Here is a 22369-nt window from a genome sequence, read left to right on the forward strand (position 1 = left end):
TAAATGTGCCAGTTTTGGGTTAATATTGCCCACAAACCTTATACGAGAGGACTGGCTGTGAAGGTTCACTGTGATATCAATATGCAAATTTATGACAAAGTCCATCTGACATTGAAAGACCACCATTTGCATTAACCCTGTCAGTATTATCAGGATGGCAGGATGGGAACATCAGCGAACATGTTACATGGGAACATTACCTGCTGGTCCACTGCCACTGCATCCAGACCATGATACATGATATTGACCCAGCCGTCCTTCGATGCCAGCACAAACAGGGACATCAGAGCCTGTAAAAACAAACACATTCAATTCATATGAGCACGTACAAGGACAAATGGAAGTATGGAGATGGATGGAAAGACAAGCCGGACAAGCAAAGATAGATGGAGGTTGAACAGACAAATAAGGTGCAAGGACAGATAAACAAACCACATGTGATGCAAAAAACAAAACAAAAAAACAATGACAGGTCATTCTGATAAAGATGCACACACAAATAAACACACTATGTAAATACATCAATAAAGTTAGATCAAACAAAGCAACACATTGAGTTGCTCAGAATCGTCATATAATTTGATAGGCCCAGTCAGAGAACAAACTAACCTGCCCCAAGTTGTCAAAGTTGTACTTGTGATGGACCCACTTGTAATTGGCCGAGATGCAGTCAGACCTGTTGGTGATGTTCTTGACATCCAGGCCCAAGCAGTAGTAGAACTTGCCTTTGAAAAGCTATTGAGGCAAAAGAAATGGCACACACTTCATGTCACTCAACGCCACACATCTCAAGCATCTTTTTAATAAAACTGTCAGAGCACTGTTGGATATTTAAAAGAAAAAGTGTGTTATGAAAGAAGACCAGGAGAAAATAGGAAAACATTCTCCATGAAAAAAGAACAAGATATAGCACTAAAAAGAAATGTGAACAAATAATGAACAAAAAAAATTAAAAGAAACAGAAAGCAAAGGTTTAAAGACATAAAGTCTATCTCAGATCGTGTGATTAAGCAGAAACCTGACTTTTATTGGAGTAATATTTTATTAGTGTGTAGAATGTCCACCAAAAATAAACATTTGATTATTAATTTCTCTTGCCATTGTGGGATGTAGGCTAATGTTGTATTGTATTTGCTTTACAGTGAAGACAACACATTTCCTATCATGTTTGCCTATGAAAGACGACCTGTAAGTATGGGGCGGAGTGACACGTTTAGCCCCGCCCTGTTCTGTAGGCTTCAGCCTGGTCCTTCTCTATTGCACTGGTAAAGTTTTTCTTCCACATGCAAAGGATCCCCAGTTCAAAGCCTGGATTATCTGAATTATATATGGTTTACTTTAAAAAATATATACACTTCCATTCAAAGATTTAAGTTTTTTAAATGTTTTAGAAAGAAGGCTCTTTTGCTCACCAGGGCTGCATTTATTTAAACAAAAATACAGTAAAAAAGCAGCCATTTTCAGTAGCCATTACTCCAGTCTTCAGAGTGACATGATCCTTCAGAATTCATTCTAATAAGCTGATTTGCTGCTCAAACATTTTTGCTGAAACATTTTTTATTACCAATGTGAAAACAGTTGTGCTGTTTAATATTTTTGTGGAAACAGTGATACATTTTATTCTTTACCTGGACTCCCAGGATACCAAAGATGATAAAAAAGGCACAGCAGATGAGAACTATGTTTCCTATAGGTTTCAGAGAAGTGATCAAAGTCTCCACAACCAGTTTGAGGCCAGGAGCTCGACTGATAACCCTGTCACAAGGGAAAACAACAACAAAAGAAAACCATTTAGCATCTGCAGAGTTATAAACTAAGCATACGTTGGACAACACCACAAAAATGCTTGCAATTACTTGCTGTACCTGAGGGGACGCAGTGTGCGCAGAAGCCTGAGAACCCTGAGCACTCCCAGGATCTTAGCCCCACCCGCCATTGACACAACAATGTCAATCAAAGATACGAACACCAGGAAACCATCCAAAACGTTCCAGCTGCTGCGCAAGTATGCCTGCTCTCCAATATACAAACCCATAGACACCACCTACAATAAACAAAGACACAATGTTTGAAATGGTCAGCATAAAAGATGAAGTAGTCGGGTACAGTTTATTTTTGTTTTCATTGTACATCATTGGTGTTCTGGTGTGACACTCTATGTTCTGTTTTATGTAATAGCCAGTTTTGATCCTCTAATCTGATTCTGAATCTGTTTCTGATCCTTACTAGTGTGTCTTTGCTGGAATTAACTGAAATATGTATTAAAGTGGGGAAACAGAGACCCTAACAGCAAAGTTCGAGTTTGTGATCTCCAGTCAACCAAAACCAACTGTTCTAACTGGAACCCTAAAATAGTGCTTCCTGTAGAGCTGATTTTGCAACTTAACTGAGCTCTGCACAAGTACATCTAAAATCCACCATTATGTCAGTGGTGACATGCAGATGTACTTAAGGGAACTGCTGATGGCAGTGAAATATGACTTTGAGATACAAAAAAAAAAAAAAAAAAACTATTGAATTTGTGGAGAAAAAAAACAGCAGCAAAACAGTGAAAAATATTTATCTAAACACTGAAAAAGTGACTAAAATACAAAATCCATTGAAGCTCCAAGGTGACCCGAGCCTTAGGCCTCCCAGGCAGATTCTTGTGACACTAACAAGACGAGTGACAGGAAAGAAATACACATGCACACACAGCCTGACGTCAGAATTGGCTGAGGTCTAAAAGTGAGAAGAGCAAAGAGAGCAAGAAAACAGAGATAGACAGAGAATTATGCACTTTTAAGAAATGAGATGCCATACTGCTACACATATCTGCTCTTTCTTGGGATCAATTTGGGCTGTATTAGTCTGACAGTTTCTTTACAATACTGCCAAAAGAAGCCAATAATAAATCAGTGATGTACACCAGGCTAGTGCAGTAATGTGACACTCAAGCTAGCAATTTAAGTGAGAGCAGATCTGCTTGCAGAACTCCTATTAGTCGAGTGTAGGTGGGTTGGGGACAGTAAAATCAGCCATTGCCCCTCAGGCTGTTATACCGGTAGGTATATTTTTGCAGTAGCTTGCAGAATCTGCCTCACCAAGGATGAACTGTAATTGTTGACTTTCTGGTCCCCGAGAGAAAGGTGGAATCATTGTTTGACTTGTGTCTCCCACTGCACCAATGCTTTTAAAAATGTCCACAGTAAAGGATATTCGCTGCATCATCTTAAATATTGACTGCGTATGGTTAGTTGACATGACATTTCAAACGTTGACAACAGAATGAAATGCTATCTAAAACATCTAAAGAAATGTAATTCTTGTATAATTATTAAACAGAAAAAAATAAATAAAATAAAAACTTGTTCTTGTTGTGGACAAGCAGCTTGGATAAAAAATAAAATGAATACAATATTTCAGACAGATTTACTTACGCACAACTGTCTGGGACTAAGAAAATGTAGTGTCACTTTGGACAGGTCTATCTCTTGTTTGTTCCATTTCTTAATAACTGATTAAGTTACGTAATTGATGACCTAAAAGTGCCAAGTGCTTGCAGCTGAATAGATGGGCCAGGCTGTGAGATTGACTGCATCTGAAAGAGGAAACTGGCTCTAATTAATATCATTGCTTAATTGCTTGTCATGAGAGGGCTAGCAAACGTAATACCCCACTCTCAAGAGGTGCAGAGGAGAAAGCATGAGTGAAAACTAGTGAGAAAGAGATAGAGCGAAAGGAAAATGATTAAATAAGAGATGGATTAGAGATACACACACAAGGTTTCATCTTCAGAAAGATATTTGGCTAATTACTCATTCAAATGACAGTCCTTAACAATGTCTCCAACAAATTTGTGTTTGTGTGTAATTTTGTTTAATATCTATCAAAGTTTAATATAATGATACATTATTCCTTCAGTTCATATATACAGTGGGGTCTAAAGTGATGTTTTTTTTTATTTTCATTTTTATTTATGTTCTCAAAACAAAAACAAAAACAAAACGTTTTGGGATTTAAAAACCCCCCAGAAATAATCAGCACTATTTCTAGGTCACAGAACAAATAAGCAAATTTGTCACATTGATCATGTGAGTCTTTGTACAGACGGTCAGATCATTTCTACTGAAGCACAAGATGCTCTATGGATCATCCCAAATTATGTTGGAGAACACTTGTTTGTGCAGCTGTCATTAAAGCAAAAGAGGGACGAATCAAATAAGATAATAAAATGTTAATTCAATTTTCAATTAAACTATTCACTCAATTTTCAATTCTGATAATATAATTTGTAATGGAAAATTTGCATTAAATTAGAAAGATGAAAAACAGAAACATTTTCACTGGTGGTCTTTTGGACCTCACTGAATATGCATAACTAAATGAAAAGTAATTGTACTCCAGCAGAATTCAAACCTTTAAAACACATGAAAACAGGAAAAAGAGTGTTAACTATTAACAGACAGAAATAGTAAGGCAAGGCAAGTTTATTTATATAGCACATTCCATACACAATAGCAATTCAAAGTGCTTTAAATAAAATAAATTAAAATAATCAAAACAAATAAGAATAATTAAAACAACTAATGGTAAATGGACTGCATTTATATAGCGCTTTCACAGACCCAATGGCCACCAAAGCGCTTTAAATATTGCCTCGCATTCACCCATTCACTCACTCATTCATTATTGATCACTATATTTGTCACCATAGATCAGAGGTATGGCAGTGCATACAGGGTGAAAATTTTTTTTCAAAATATCAACACAACATATCATGCAGTGAATGTAAATATTTACCTTGAGAGTCATCTCCCCCACAAATATGGCAGTGAAAATGTAATTGGACACGGTAAGGAAAAGCCTCTCCTGCAGAAAGAGGAGGAGAAGGGAGAGAGAAGTTGTAAAGGAAAGAGAAGAGAGAAAAGCTGTAATGTTGTCATTGCTGTGAGAATAACTGCTTGTGGACAAACGAAAATCATCAATAACTAAAACAATAGGTTAAACAACTGAATCAAAGGTCTATGGCCTCAGTCTTACCAGGCTACCCTGAAGAATCTTGGGTCTCTCTAGAGCCACAGTGATGCAGTTTGAGAAGATGAAGGCCAGCACCACATAGTCAAACAGCTTATGGGCTATGATGGACTGGCACAACAACCTGAATCTGAAGAGTAAGCGGGAAATAAGGAAAAGAGATATACAGAGTCAAACCAACTTTGTTCCAAAACCTAGTGAGCTGTCTACTGCCTACAGACTGCAGCCAGCCGAACAATAACGGAACCTCACAAGCAAGCTGTTTAGAATCTGCAAGCCTGAATAGACTTGCAATTGATTTCAATAAAGTTTGATGACTATGTGTAAGCTAACAGCACAATACTCTAATAATAACAAATATAGACAGTAGGGGTGTGACGAGAACTCGCGAGACTAAAATGTAACGAGATTTCTCGTTGAGTGAAAAGCTGTCTTGCAATATCGCCATGACGGAGCGTGAGGGTGAAATTAACATAGAATATGCCCGCTACATTCACATTACGGTGCCCAACGCGGTCCCGGCTCCACTGTCGTTTTGCTGTTTTTATAAACATAAAAACCGTTGTAAACATCTGCTCTGCTCATACAGCACGAGTTGCAGTCGCACACAGTGCAGCAGGAATCACAGTTTGTGGAAAGGAGTTCAATTAGGAGGTCACACACAGCCTCAATCAAAAGTTCTGGATGCTCATAATTAATGTACAGTAAAGTCTGAATAGAGATAAGTGGCTCGTCACACTCCTAATAGACAGCACACACTGAAAAATTTCATTCAGTATGTCAATACCGAATGAAAGACTGGCCTTTGAATATGGAATAATATAAATATAACATAATATATTATAATATAATATATTATAAACTACTTTTTTTTTTGTATTATTGTGAAATATTATTATAATTGAATATAACAATTTTTTTTTAATTCTATTTAATTTTTAACTGTGTTGGCAAAGCTGAATTTTCTCCAGTATCTTTCAGAAATCATTCTATGATATTGATCTGCTGCTCAAGAAACTTCTTAATATCACAGAAAAAAATAGTTAAATTGTATAACTTGTGGAATCAGTGATAGTGTTTTTTTTTTCTAGATTCTTTGAGAGACAGAAATTTTGAAGAACAGCCTTTGAAATTGAAATATTTTTTAACAATATGAATGACTTTTTCGTAAATGCATTTTCGCATTTTTGTAAAAAAAAGGTTACCAGCCACTGCCAGCATTTTTTAAAATCATTTTCAAATATTATATTTTGTTGTACCAATATCTGAACATACAATATATCAAAAGAAATAACAGCCTCTGTTTATAAAAAAAAAAACCAAAACAAACATTTTATTCTAGCTTCATGTATTATTTTTTTTATTTTTTATGAATGTATGCAAGTTCCATAAAAAAATAAAGACACATTTTGAACAAAAAGCTGAGAAAATCACGTTTTTGTCAAAGACTATGTCTGGATTGGATTCAGAACGATGACTAAAACATAGATGGAGTAGATCGAGTGCATCAAAACCCCCAAAGCTTCACAGTCCTACACATCATCCTGGGTCGACATTTCATTTGGTAACATTATTCAGTTTTGATTTAAATGCTGTTTATGTTTGATAATCGCTTTATTATACATGTGCATAAGCAATGCTTCTATTGCTTGTCTTCGACTGTGTTTTGATTGGGAGATTCTGTACTCTTTCATATTATGCACAATTGCGGCCCCCTAATTTTTATCAATCAAATGCATTCTTGCTGAAAAAAAGTATACATTTCTTAAAAAACTACAATAATAATAATAATAAAATAAAATCTTACTGACCCCAAACTTTTGAATGGTACAGTAGTGTAATATGATTCTCACTTCATCTGCAATCTTGGATTTATTTTTTCATGGAGCTCGTCAAAATGTACTCATTGTAGCTCATTAGGTGTTGGAACAGTCAAATATCTCAATTTTTCCATTGCAGAACAAACTTTAGATGGACATTCAAAGACTAGATGGTTTGGAGAAAACAGACTGACAGGCAGATGGTGGGAATAATCGGCTCCTATCTCTCTGACACGATCAATTTCCTAATCAAGCCACCCTCTAAAGAGCTGGCAGCCCATCAGTGCTATTGATCAGGCAAGAATTGCAGAATAACTGCTGGCCGAGTTACCGTCAGGAGAGAAGAAGAGGTGTGCAGGCATCTTTCCCTCTGTATTACTTAAAAAGATCAAATCAGTGGCACTATAGGAAACAACCTGTGACACAAGCTTCCTTTTATCTGCTTAATTTCAACCTGTTCGTGGGCATGGAGGAACTTCTAATCTGTTTTGTGTTATAATGAGGTCGGTCTCCATGCAAGACAACATCCAGCTGCATTCTCAAATTTAGCTTAGACTGACAACATTTGACTCTTACTTGACACAACCCAAGAGTAATTTTTAAAATGTAAGAGGGCACGAAGTTACGCGATTGCAAACGGGTTTTGCTTATGATGAGGCTAGCACAAGTGCAACAACATTAAGCCAACTGTAACCCAAGTATCCTTATAACTTTTTTTGTCAGCCAAACCCCTTTGACCTAGAATATGTATTTATTTGACCGGTGAGATTTAGCTATTTTTTCTCAATCATTTAAAAATAAATTTGCTTTGATGTTAGTTAATGGCACACAACATATGCAGGTCAATAATGAAGCCAATAATATTTTTTATAGTAAGTGTTTTATTTGATTGTTTTTATTTTAAAATTATTCATTTATTTTAATTTGACATTTTTATAATTTCATTATTTATAAGCTTTTCATCAACAAACAGTTCCCTCACATTTATACAATGACATTTATTTATTACTAGTGACAAGTATTGCTGCAGTATCTTTGACCACATAAAAGTTAAATGCCAAATATAATAAAAACAACGCCACAATCACCTGATTGGTCAATCACATGGCGGCTAAAAAGCTACACTATGTGTCCGTTTATCGGTTTCTTTTTCATTGGAAATTAACTGAGAACTCTTTGCATATCATGATTACCACATAACATGTAAAACTACCTACATAAATTGTTTGTGAATAAGGTCAGAAGGTGAAACAACTACTGACAGCTCTTAAGAAGAGTGTTCATGGCTATTATGTATTGAAAGAGAGTAGACAGTGAAAGGACTGACTTGTTTTGAGGAGAGAAGAGGAAGACGGACCAGTCGTCTCTGGTCTCACACCAGTCTGGTCTGTACACCTCCATCATCTTCTGGATCCGGAAACATAAACTCTGCCGACAGAAAAAGCATTTAGTTGAAAATTTGTTGGCAAAGATGAGGACTGAGATTAATTCTGCAGGATTCAGGGTGGGAGAACTTTCTTGGAAACGGATTAGTTAGTTGAAGCAGTTATGAAACGGAGCTTTCCAATGTTTCATGTCCCCTTGGAGCTGCCATGTTACTCTTAATTGCTTACAAAACAAGAGAGTCTGGCTGTAAATTAAAATCTAAAATCCTACAGCCATCTGTTAGCGTTCCTCCTCAACAGATAATAATTGGGCGATTTTCATTGCATAGTTGATTGTATGGACAATTGACTCTGCTCATTTATGTGTGCAAAGCTTTTTTCTTTTTTTTTTTACAGGGACAATACTAACTCCTCTCCAGAATTCTCAGATAATCCAAAACTACAGTATAAAAGACAACTGACAACTCTCATTTTCATCAAATCTTTGTTCCATGGAACACCAACTTCTTGAGCTCCATAAATGACAAATAAAAATAAATAAAATTAAAGCTGCAAGCAGCGATGAAAGGGCCCTCGCACCCGTGCCACCGCCACCCGGTGGCTTTAGGAAGACAGAGCACGGTGGGCAGTATGTAAATATAGGGGGAATATGTTAAAGTAATTTGCCCCACCCAATTCTGAAACCCACATCACATGTACATTTTCACCACTTCTGAAGTGTGTGCAAAGTTTCATTAGTTTTCGAGCATGTTTAAGCCGGAGGACTATGTCAAAGTCATTTATTTTTATCACACTTCCTGCTACCAGCAGGTGGCGCTATTACAATAATCTAATATGAGGATGGTCATGTGTTCAGGACAGGACTCTTATCACACATGTGAAGTTTGGGGCAGATCGGACATTGTATGCCTGAGTTACTGCAGGCTGTCTGTGGTTGCCTAGCAACATCGGAACTGCATCATTTACACAGAAGTTATCTGATGATGCATATTTCACCCAGAGGCTGAAATTGGATTTGCACATCTACATTTTTGTCAGGCCGCCGAGGTCACATCCTTCGACGAAAACTCTAGATCTTCGCAATTTAACGTCGCAAAGGCCTTAAGATTAGACTGACAAAATATTATGTGGATCTGATTTAATCTCTAGGAGGAGTTCGTTAAAGTACAACATCAGGAAATTACGAAAAATGCACAAAATCTAGGAGGAAGTTCAAAATAGCTCACTTCCTGTTGTGTTTAGGGCTATGCTCCAAGAGACTTTTTTGTAGGTATTGGGTCATTACATGTATGTACCAAATTTCATACCTGTACGTGAAACGTAGAGCCGGGGCAAAATCTGGGGGCAATAATTTACCGAATTTGCCCCACCCAATTTTGAAAACCATATCACACGTAAATTTTCACCACTTCTGAAGCGTGTGCAAAGTTTCATGAGTTTTTGAGCATGTTTAGGCCCTCTAAAAAGCGATTCTTTTAAGAGAAGAAGAAGAAGAAGAAGAAGAAGAATAATAAACAGAGCAAAAACAATAGGGTCCTCTCACCATCGGTGCTCGGGCCCTAATAATAAACAGAGCAAAAACAATAGGGTCCTCTCACCATCGGTGCTCGGGCCCTAATAAAAGTAGCATAAATCCAGTCTTCTGAAACAATACACTACTGTTCAAAAGTTTATTTCTGTGATGGCAAAGCGGCATTTTTAGCAGAAATTACTCCAGTCTTTAATGTCACATGACCCTTAAGAAATCATTCTAAGGCCCTGTTTACACCTGGTATTAAGATGCGTTTTGGTCGATCAGATTACAAGTGGATGGCATTAAACGGGTCTCCAACTCTTTATCTGAACTTGTATTGAGCTTGTCCATTTTCGACCACTTCCAGAGGTAGTTGAAAACGCATTCGACCAGATTGCTTTCGTAATGTAAACGTTCATGTGGTCGAATGCATTCAAACAGTCACAAAAGAACGTAAACATTATATATGCGTAAACATTATGGGAAGCAAGTTTCATTATCGGAAGCGATCTATACATTAGATCGAAATATCTGAAAAAGCCCATACATTTACCCACCCATAGACCCTCCTCTTAAATAAATCTGAACAAAAGTGGTTAAAAAAGACAAAAGAGACAGATTAAAACACCAGGTGTGAACGGGAATGCATCTCCCTCGTCTACTTGTGATCCGATCAGGCAAAACACATCTTAATACCAGGTGTAAAGGGGGCCTAATATGCTGTTAATCAAGAAACATTTCTTTATTAGTCTCATACTGTTAAAAATCTGGGTGTAACATTTAATTCATCGCTTACATTTCAATCTCATATAAGTTCTATTACCAAGATTGCATTCTACCACCTTCGCAGTATTGCCGGACTGTTACCTGCTCTCAGCACTTAAGATACTGGAACTCTAATTCGTGCTTTGGTAACCTCTCGTCTCGACTACTGTAAATCGCTTCTTATTGGGCTGCCTGCTAAAACAATCACTAGACTGCAATATGTTCAGAATTCTGCTGCCAGAGTCATCAATCATGTCAAGAAATCTGATCACATTAACCCTTTGCTCTATAATCTACATAGTTCCTGTTCGCATTTAGTATAAAATTATCTGGTTAACTTTTAAATGTCTTCATAGACTTGCTCCCAACTCTTTATCTGAACTTCTGCACTATTATTCACCTTCTTGCTCTCTCCGGTCATCTGACGTAAAACTGCTTACTGTACCTCGTTTTCATTTTTCAGCGATGGGTGGTAAATCATTCAGTTCTGTGGCTCCGAAACTCTGGGATTCTCTTTGTGACACTTCTACTATATTCTCATTCAAATATCAACTAAAAACCTATCTTTTCTCACAGTATTTCCAACCCTCCCCTGTTTAGTGTTCTGCTGTTTTTTTTCTGTAGATTTGTATATGTATATGTACTATGTGATGCATACTAATGCTTGATACTGCGATTTTGTTATTTTCTTGTACAGTGACTTTGAGCTTGGGAAAGGCGCTTTATAAATTAAACTTATTATTATTATTATCAATGCTGAAAAAAGTTGTGCAGCTTACTATTTTTGTGGAAACCGTGATGCCTTTTTTCAGGACTCTTTGATAAATAGTTGGATAAGAACATCATTTATTTGAAATAGAAATATTTTGGAACATATGTGTTTACTGTCACTTTTGATCAAATTAATGCATCCTTGCTGAATAAAAATATTATTGACTATACGAACAGTAGTATAAATTAGCTTTGCTCAGAATACATATCAACATTTAAGTTGCTATTCTCACCCAAACTCTCATGGATTCAGAAGACTTGGAATATGACATGTATTCATTGGCAGAATCCGATCCCATTCACTTTCACTGCAAGGATAAGAGCACCCAGGACATTCAACTTAATTTCTCCTTTTGTGGTCCACCAAATTTATATATGATAATTTATAGATGAACTATCCCTTAAAACCATTACTAGGTTTATTGGACACTTACATAATCTAGCTCATCGTCCAGATCCTCCCTATCCTTGCGTGTATTGACCTGAGGGTAGACTTCATTGATGATTTGTGGTTGGACTGATGGTGTCTTTCCATTACAGTCCTGGTGCTCTCCAACGCTTCCCAGACCCCCAGAGAAGCTCTTCTTGCGTTGCCGGGGGTGCAGAGGAGGCAGGGCTGGTCCGGGTACCTGCAGCAGCTCCGGAAGCTCCAAAGAGAGAGCCCGTCGTTCTCTGCGCGGGACGAAGTGTCTAGACAGTAGAGGCGGATGCAGAGGAGGGGGTGGAGGAGACAACAGGGACTCCTGCTCAGCGGGACGAGAGTGAGGGCTACGAACCCGTAAACTACCTCCACCCCCCATCCCCAGGCATCTAGAGGATCGACCCAAGCTGTTCCAACTCGACCTGCGACTCCATATACCGGGTCGTGCAGGCCGTCCCCAATTGTGGTACAGAGAGCCTCGTCCCGGACACTAAGACACATAGAACACAAGTTCATAGTCAATATATGACCCCCCCCCTCCCCACACCGTGATTTATGCAAAGCCCAAACTACAAGAGTTTTGACTTTCAAAAAACTACTCAGAGTGTAAGGCTGCGAGGCTGATTTAAAAAAAATATATATATACAGTTAAAACACTAATATTGTGATATTGTCACGGGTGGTTGCAGGAACGCAGACGAAGATGAAGATCAACACGAAGTTTTAATAACAACAATCCAACTGACAGGCAAACAGGATGCAACACTTAATATAGACGTAACTGGACACTGAATGACGGTGAAGGGGAAACTTAATTAGTGAATACAAACGATGTAATAAATGATACACAGCTGAAACATGAGCTGAACTCATAATGACAGAAACCATGACGACCAAGGAGAGGAGGGAAGTGAACAAAGGAACACATGAGATGAATGAGGAAAAACTAAAAGTCCATGAAAACTAAACACACTGAACATAATAGTGACAGTACACCCCCCTCTGGCAAGGCGCACCTTGTGCCGTAATTGAAGAAAGAGCAGAAGGAGGGGTGGAGGGGGTTTTGGAGGTGGACAAGAAGATGGCGAAGGAATGGTGGTAGGTGGATGACGACGAACACCCTGCAGTGAAGATGTCGAGTGCCTGGTGGCGCAGACCCAGAGCTCACCAGTGCCGACAGCCCACGGCGGACTTGAGGGAGGAAGGAGCCAATGTGGTGTAGTGGCTGATGACAGCAGGAGACGAGGACGATGGATCCACAGGTGTAGACGGAGAGCCGATGGAAACGAGCGATATCGCTGGCACTCGCTTCTGCGACGAATGACGAAGGCGGAGCCAGAGTACCCGAGGGCTGAGGTTGAGCCGTTGTGATGGAGAACAGAGGCGACGCCAAAGGGAAGGAGGAACCAGCTGCAGCCGAAGGGGTGGAGGGATGGAGCACGGAGGACGGCCCGAAAGTCCGTGGCGGAAGGAGAGTGACGACTGACCAAGGGGGAGCTGGTCTACGAGGGAACTTGGTGAAACCGTAAGGCCGAGGGTCTCCGGTGGAGCCGAAGGTGGGAGGAGCCAAGACGGAGCCAACAGGTCGACAGGCCGAGATGGAGCAAAGAGAACAGAGGCAGAGACGCAGGATTCTCTTGCACGGGCGCTACAGGTGGATGCACGACCTGCGGCTCGACGTTACAGGGACTCCCCGGATCGATGAAATGAATAAATCGTAGTTCATAGTGCTGTCTAGAAACAGAGATGATGAAGGTACTGTGTGGGATAGGGTGGGAGTCGCTAACTCTTCACTGAAGTTTTTCAGCCAGTCCTCGTTGTCTTCACTACTCCCTCGTCTGCTGATGTCGTGGGCTCACACCCCTGGTCAGACTCACGATGGAGCTGCACTTCTGGGGCGAGGGTCAGCTCTGTCATCTTCTCCTCGTGGCTGGCGGTAGTCTCCGCCTGCGGGTGGCTCACACAAATACTCTGAGATCGAGGGTGGTGATTTGGGCTCTGGGTCTGGCTGTGCTCTGGACCGGGGCCGGACGCTCTCCAGAAAACCTAATGATGGTTTCCCTCTAGTTAAGCCCAGAGGTGTCTGGGAGGTCAACTTTCAGAACAGGTTCCTCAGGGTTTCGTCGCTGAAAGGGCTTGTGAGTGCAAGATGACAGAATTTAGTAGCAAAGGTCAGAAAATCGGTGCTCTCCTGAGCCACCAAAATAAGTCGATCTCTTAAATCCATTTTAGAGGTCCCGTCATCTGTCATGGGTGGTTGCAGGAAGGTAGACGAAGACGAAGATAGAGTTCCAACACAAAGTTTTAATAACAATAATCCAACTGACAGGTGAACAGGATGCAACACACACTTAACATAGACATGACTGGACACTGAATGACGGTAAAGGGGAAACTTAAGTAGTGAATCCAAACGAGGTAATAAACGATACACATGAACTCATAATGACAGAAACCATGATGACCAAGGAGAGGCAGGAACTGAACCAAGGAACACATGAGATGAATGAGGATAAAACTAAAAGTCCATGAAAACTAAACACACTGAACATAATGATGACAGATATATTATTACAATTGTAAAAACATTTTTTATACTTAATTTTTTCTTTTAAATGTAATTTTCAGCACCCTTACACAAGTCTTCAGTGTTACATGATCCTTCAGAAATCATTTTAATTTGCTAATTTGCTGCTCAATAAACATTTATTATTATTACTATTATCAATGGCAACTGCAAAACATTTTTTCATGATCCTTTGATGAATAGAAAACTTTAAAACATTTAGGCACACATCCCTGTTTTTTTTTTTTTTTTTTTTAAATGACTAATTTGCTTTAGAAAAACCCAGGTCATAGATAATTCAGAGAGTATAGGCTACTCATCACCAACGCTCTTCTAGCGTGAATGGTGGTGAGACAAGCTGGAACTAGCTGTGGATGCTGCAACAGTTATCAAACCATTTTGAAATCCGACTGACTTGTCCTTAGGTGTGTAGATTGTCCCGAAAGAAAATATTCTAAATTATATTAACATTGTTATAGATTTTAGTATTAATCACAAAACTCAGTGTTACTTGTCTGGCATAATTAATGTTGTGCTATTACTGCCCACAAGAAGAAAATGGTAAACATGCCATTAAGTCAAGTGCACCGTTTTAAAGAGACGGGTTCAGGTCCAGGGGCCTGATGTATAAATGTTGTATTAAATTGTAATGCATCAATTAAGCATTTCTCTAAAGTTCCCACACTTGTGATACACTCCTGGAGAAAACTCTATTAACCTGTTAATATCAATGATTGGTTTAAACATGCAATACAGACACAGATTTAACTGCTGTGATATATAAAATGTCTTTATCTTAAAATTAAATAAAGCCACTTCTCATAAAGAAACAAGAACATGGTCTTTTTAATGAATGATTTATGCATTCTTTATAATAACTTGTATACAACATTCTTCATTCTCTCAAGCAGACATTTATTTGTATACATTAAATATAGATGAATTATTATTAAAGCTATTGAAGTTATTCAGTCAAGAATATTGTGTATTTTTTCTCTTTTTCTTTTGTTGTTTGATTGTATTAATGATGGACAGCAGCATGTTAATTAGACTGCTGTCACTTTAAGGCTGAATGCAGGGATCCAATACATTGATACACACCCAATATTAAGACATAACTGATTGTATTTACGTGAATATTCCCCAGAACTGATATTTTGATGTCATTTTGTGTATTTGTCCATTCAAGCGGGAAAAGAGGTGAAAGAGCTCAATTCAGTCCTTCCAGAAAAACGCAGAGGTTTTTTTGTGATTGTTGCGGGCAAAAATCCTTGATTATGCGGCCCGTTTTCTTAAAAAGTGCGATGGAATATGCGGGATATTTATGTAATTTTATGCAATAAAATTGTGGGAACTTGCAAAAATTGCGGGAACTTGCAAAAACTGCGGTTTGATGAAAAAGAGAAAAAAAAGTGATTCCCCCAACACCCTGTTCTCACTAGGCTACTACCTTAATGTAAAGAGTCATTTCTTATTACTTCCTATGATAAGCAAGCATACTACATCACAGAAAGTGCTGGGGATATTTAAGTTCTCATCTTGTTTTATTTCAGACCTTAAAGGGGGCACTTGGCAACTCTAGTCATTTCTTCGCTGATTTTCACTTTTGTTGTCGCATGTTTTCTCATCGAGCTCCCCCTACAGCTGTGCGGCGTATATTTTCACAACACTGTCATAAAAAAAACGTACTTGCGGCACCTTCCTCCCGCTTTCTACCACTGCTCATGTGCATTTGTTATTATCGGAGCTGGCCAACTTTATCGTGTGGACTGTGGAGCTATGTCTACCGAGTGGGTAATACATCATACACAGTATCATAGAATTATGTCGAATTGCCATAAAGCAGTTTGTGTTTCTCGCTCGTTCTCGCTTCTCACGAGACTTCTATTTCCAATTTATTTAAGGTTGGTTTTCCGCCTGGGGACGCTGGGGGGAGCGGGGAAAGTCACCATTCTCTCCAGAACAGGTTATTGAACCATTCAAATGATTTCTAAACGGTTGAAATAGTTGCCAAGTGCCCCTCTAATAAAAACATCAAACTTACAAAACATTGATGAGTCAAACAAGTTCTGTAGCTTTACAAAAAGAATATGCTACAACTTCTGTAAAAATGAATAAATAAAATATAAAAAAATAAAGTGTGCTCCTGTTTTACAGCTTTTCGATGATGTTCACGTTGCGTAATTACGTCACTTCATAACGTTGCCATGGCAACAGGGGGAAATGGCTGCTCTTGTGTGAAGCAAACGCAACATTTTTCAACTTTCTGCTTAGATATATGTGACTTTTTTGCAACGAAAATGCGAGGATAATGAAATCATGCAAGCCCCGCATATTTTGCAGGGATATCGCCAATTTATGCGGCAAAAGTGCAGCGTATTTGAAGAAATGCGGCCCCCGCATAAATATGCGGATTTTGGCTGGTTATGCACTAAATCATGCGATCGCATAATGACGTTTTTCTGGAGGGACTGTCAATTCCGGACTCGTGAGCTGACGTCTGAGAGGCGACTCTGTGTGCGCACAGAAAACCAGACTGAATTGAGCTCTCTTTCGCATCCTCAAGCTTTTCAGACTTAACCATATGTCTGCTCTTCTCCTTCTCCCACTGTCCCACACGTTTACATTTATGAACGTTTTACGAGACATGCAGCAAGTGTGTGCCAACTTATGTCCCGTCAGGTAGATCAGCATGTTACAATTCAAACGTGAGCATCTACCAGGCAGGACATCAGCTCTGACTGGATCCCTTCCCAAATCGTCCCTCCCAAACATTTTCGTCTTGTTTTTATTTGTTGACCCAAATGTCAATAGATTTTCATCATAGTTTTTGTCATTCATGTTTTTTATTTAGTTATCGTCTCTTTTTCATCAGTGAAAAAACACCTTGTTGGTCAAAGAGTAGCCTAATGATAACCATTTTCATGGTCTTCCCAATATTATGAAAAATACCATTGTATTTGAAGGATATAATTTGATGGAAATGGTAAGATATGCATGGTTTTTTTATGTTTTGCCAGTGAGATTCTGAGTTAGACAATTATTTAAAAAAAATTTCTTTCTTTCTTTCTTTTAAAACACTGCATCACAAATACTGAATGATTTTTAGCAATGTACTGTAATATTTCCCTAATCTCTCCTAACTAGTAAGCTCCATATACAGTTATCTCGGGGAGAAGATGCATGTATGCACAATCTTCCGCTGACTAGGTTTTATAAAGGGAATTTTGCACAGGTTCTAAAAGTATGCATGGTTTTATAAATCTGAAAAATTTTAGGATGAAATCTACGGAGTGTTTTATACACGAGGCTCCTGGTGTTTGGATTGCAGTGGTAGGATGATGCTGTATAGTACATTTATGTTTATCTGATCATGGTAGTCTACTGCATCCTCCACAACCTAGCACCAAAATAGTCTCATGTAATGCACTAAAGTTTTGGGTGTAACCTGGTACATCATTCCTGGGGACTCATAATTCCTGGGGACTCATAATTCCTGGGGACTCATAATTCCTGGGGACTCATAATTCCTGGGGAATCATAATTCCTGAGGAATCTGGCTTAAACAACAGACAGTGCATGCAAACAAGCCATGCTTTCAACTAATTCTTAGCTAATTCTCCACCATCTAGAGCCCTTATAAAAAGCCAACCTCCTCACAAGGGCTGTTATTATTTAAGCCATTGTAAAAATAATTATGTAGTTTACAAGTTGCTCTCAGCTCTCCGAGTGCCCGCTCAATGACCCTCTGTGTGTATGCTAATATAATGCAAGATAGACAAGTAGAGACGGTTCTCTAAGTGCTGAGTAAGTGTCTTATTAATGGTTTGCTAAATGCTAATACATGCAGAGCCGATGGATAATTATTGTGTTCTTTGTGCTTTTTAAAGGGGTTTCGGATTGCTGGAGTGGTATGAATATAGCTTTTGTGCCCTTTGGTGAGTTAGACCCTGTAATGAATGGCAGGTTGACTGCAGCATGCACAATGGCTCACCAGCGTCGTCTGCTCCAGGCTAGCCCTGCCCAGAGAACTCACACTGCTCTTGCGGGAACCCAAGGAAAAGCTCTGCCTTTCAGATGGGTACAAGCCTCTGGCGTTGGGTGCAGGTGCCAAATCCAGATGCCCATTAGGGGTCAAAGTGGAAATCTTGGGATCTGCACAAACAAACAAGCCAAGACTGATTAGATCACAAAAACATCAGAAGGAAACAAGGCACAATACGTTGATAAACAATTTGTTTTGTGTTTGTGGTGCGGAATTAAGAAGTATATTCCACCAAGCATATTAGAGTTTCAAGCTTCTGTGATATCTGGTATCTCTAAACCCTCCTCTCATGCCAGGCGACACTGGTGGGAGCATGTAGATTTGTCTTCTGTCTGTGGAGAGCTTCAGTGTGTACATGCATTATTCATAATGTCATGTCCTCAGATCTCACAGCACCATGATTTTCTTCACCAGAATTAATGAGACATTTGCTTCGTTCACAGTAGTCCTGGACCATCGGCCATCGAGAGCACCAAGAGAATTCCCTGTGAACTGGCAAATGATTTGGCCCGCTGCCCTGTGTGTGTTTTTGATTTTAATTATTACTATTTTATATCATTACCCTCCCAATGTATTGCCTGCCCAATGTACCAAAGTGATCATTTCCGAATTCAGCATTCAATCATAAATTAATAATAAATAATGAATCTTGACTGGCAACGGTACGATTCGGTTCACATCCGCTCAGCGCATCTGCCAAACAGTTTCCAATAGAGTAATTAATGCGAGGGAGTTGAGGATGAAGAGGAAATGCGGCCAACGCTATAGGAAGCTAGCAATTGTTAGCATTTGGCTGAAGGCTGAAGGTCTGGAATTCATAGCAGCTTTCTTTGGCCAAGGCCCGCCCATAAGGCTGTTTGACCGACATGTAAAACAACCAATTACAGATCATTTCGTTCAGCGTCACGTTTCGGGGCGTGGAAATGTCCCCACAACAACAGACCTGCGTGCAACAAGTCAGTCAGCATAGAAAATCAAAGAAGGAGAAGAAAACTTCAAGAGTCTATGCCGTGAACCTCGCATACTTTTGAGAATCCTACGTTCAGCTGATCTTGATAAATGCTCATTGTCACTCATGTAAACACAACAGTTTTTCTTCCGCAATCACACGTCTGCGCTTTGTTTCCCGGCGGACCGAAAACAAACGCGACACTCGCGCCCCCCGGAAATCCGATAAAATTCAACCAATCAGATGACGACTTCGACATTCCTGAAGTGTTTCCAGTTAAGTGTACCATATGCATCAGACGTTCCGTGGGCGTGACGTCTGAGGCTGAGACTAGCATTTGGGCAGCAACCCATTACTATCGTCAGTCAAAATACTGTATGCTAAAGGACATCACTATTATCTATTGTAAAGTTACATTAGTAATTTAGCAGACATGGTATAGTATAGGTAGGGAGGGAGCTAGGGCGGAAAACAGCACAAAAATATGAGTCATCATATTAATGCATAATAATTTAGGAAAATTTGAAAATTTGTTTAACTATATTTGTATGAAATATAGTTTTGTTAAATCTTGGGTATTTAAATCATTCTAAGATGACAAACAGCATCGACACATTGTCCTTAATACTTTTATGAATTTAGATTTTTGCAAACAAATTACAATTCTGTTCTGTTCTGTTCTGTTCAGTAGACTTGCTAGAGAAGAAGTGACAGATACAAGAATAGCATAGCAAAAAAGTACACACACAAGGGAGTGAATATGGAATGTGCCGTTCAGAGAATATTTAATCATTTTGCACAGCCCCAGCCTAAGGATTTAGACCAGGGGTCGGCAACCTATGGGATGTGTGAGAGAGAGGTGTAGCCTATGTGTTTCATTCAGATAAAGTACCTCATAATTTATACAGATCTACATTTTGAGGTAATCATTTCTCATAGTAACACAGCTTGTTTTATTAAGGTACAAGTTATTAATAGCCTCCTATTAAAGTGTGAGAATTAAACTGTGCAAGTCAATGAAAGCACGCAGCTCTGATAAAACTCTTGATAAACCATTAGTGCGTCCACTGGGCATCACGCACACACAAGTTACTGACTGACAGCTTATAGCTTGTCCCGCTGTACATAGTCAATGCTATACATTTCTGAGATATTCAACCAAGTATATTGAGTCCTATTAAACATTCCACACACATCAAAATGACTGAGATGCATGTGGAAACTCTGTTCATGCGTAGCTAGTCACTTCATGTGTTTTCTCTGATCGGATGGCTAAAAGTCCAAAAGAAAGGGCATTGCTTCAGAAATATTTAAGGTTCTGGACTTTTTCTATGTTAGCTATTATGAATATTTAAAATATTTTTATGTGTATTTGTACATGGGGTTGTGGCACAGTGATTAACTCAAAAAGGTCGTTGACCCCTGATTTAGACCTTTTTTTATGAGATGGCCATACAAAAAATAGGGTTGTCTGTGGTTTCAAAATTTGTTGTGGGTGTATGGGATGGCCTGGAGGAGAGTGAGATTTCCTGGCCTGAAATTGTGTCCTAGTCTGGGCCTGGTTCGAAGTTACAAATTTCTGAAGTTTTAAGCAACTAAAATTGAGACTCGAATATTACATTGTGTATTGTGTTAGTACGGCTAGTACAGCATATTAATCTGGGTCACACATGCTCAAAAAATAATAAAAAAAAAATGTTCAAAAATTCTCTCACATTCTGCTCACCAAGGCTGCATTTATTTGATCAAAAATACAGTAAAATAGTAATATTGTACAAATATGATTACAATTTAAAATAACTCTTTTCTATTTTAGTATATTTAGATTGTAGTTTATTTCTGTGATGAGAAACTTTCAGCATCATCTTCAGTGTCACATGATCCTTCAAAAATTCTTATAATAGGATGATTTGATGGTCAATACTTATCAATGTTGAAAACAGATGTGCTGCTTAATATTTATTTATTAACATTTACTTGAAATAGAAAACTTTTGTAATATTATAAATGTCTTTACTGTCACTTTTGATCAATTTAATGCATCCTTGCTGAATTAATTAATTAGTTAAAGCTGCGGTCTGTAACTTTTTTGTGTTCAAAATTGACAAAATGTATATAATAAGCGAGTAAATAATGAATCCATTTTCCTAACCATGTTTTGTATTATCCTGAATCACCACGGTACACCTATAATAAGAGTTTATATTTGGACTAATTTAGGCTGGTATGGGTCTTACCACTGTGGAGTAGCCCAGTACCTGCGTGACTCGTCATAGACATAAACAGAGCGAAGTAGTTCCAGCTACAATGTTCTTCCGCAACACGCATGCAGTTCTGTTTATAACCACTAGAGTGCCAAAAGTTAGGGACTGCAGCTTTAATTAATTTCTATAAAAAAAAAAGTCTTACTGACCCCAAACCTTTGAACAGTACAGAACTAAATGACTTGGTCTGACATTTGCAAAACACTGGAGGCTTACTGTATGGATATTAATTTAACATGTAACCGACCATAGTGCAGTGTACTGGAATTGTAAAAGACTGTTATTAACCTATCATTTAGATAATTTGGAAAGGAGTTCTGAACCTCAAAATACTGTTTCTGCTCAGAATGAACCAAAATGAAAAACCACAGTATTTCCCAGAAGGTTCAGAAACACACAGGAAAACACAGCTGTGCTTTAATAACACTTCTTCAATTATTCCACAACTCAGTACCTGACAGCTGGAGTGAGTCCTTTTTCTCGGTTTCCTCTAAGTTACAAGAGGATCTGTCATCATCCGAGTAGGAACGGTTAGCATCTCCCTGTTTCAGACAGAAAAAAAAAAAAAAAAAGAAAGGGACACAAGGTCAAATCGACATAAGAAAAAAAGTAAGGTTGAGTTATGAAGCAACTACTGATTAAGTCCATTAATACAGCACAGATTTCACTTTTAAAGTGAGGTTAGTTATAAAACATGGTTGTCACATAACCATACTTTCCACTGCAAAATAGTGTTAACAATGGTATTCAAGTGCTGTGTGAACCATAGACAAATAAAAGACGAGTGTGAGGGACAGAATTTCTCTTGTAAAATAACTTAACAGCCATGAGCATTTTATAATAGACATGTCATC

General features: G+C 38.6%; 1 protein-coding gene across 2 annotated transcripts in view; it reads right to left on the reverse strand.

Moving 5' to 3' along the window:
* Positions 1-22369, reverse strand: part of cacna1ia (calcium voltage-gated channel subunit alpha1 Ia) — a 164514-nt gene that overhangs the window by 67513 nt on the left and 74632 nt on the right. For both annotated transcript variants that reach the window (XM_056242614.1, XM_056242613.1), the window contains exons 13-22: positions 21970-22057; positions 18252-18412; positions 11705-12181; positions 8164-8264; positions 5023-5146; positions 4783-4851; positions 1866-2044; positions 1629-1755; positions 610-735; positions 201-290 (exon numbers count right to left, since the gene is read on the reverse strand). In XM_056242614.1, the coding sequence (XP_056098589.1) occupies positions 201-290; positions 610-735; positions 1629-1755; positions 1866-2044; positions 4783-4851; positions 5023-5146; positions 8164-8264; positions 11705-12181; positions 18252-18412; positions 21970-22057 (1542 nt within the window). The remainder of the gene's footprint in view (positions 1-200; positions 291-609; positions 736-1628; positions 1756-1865; positions 2045-4782; positions 4852-5022; positions 5147-8163; positions 8265-11704; positions 12182-18251; positions 18413-21969; positions 22058-22369) is intronic.

Source organism: Rhinichthys klamathensis, unplaced genomic scaffold (assembly GCF_029890125.1).
Source record: "Rhinichthys klamathensis goyatoka isolate OS25496 unplaced genomic scaffold, OSU_Roscu_1.1 h1tg000733l_1, whole genome shotgun sequence".
Lineage (NCBI taxonomy): Eukaryota > Metazoa > Chordata > Actinopteri > Cypriniformes > Leuciscidae > Rhinichthys > Rhinichthys klamathensis.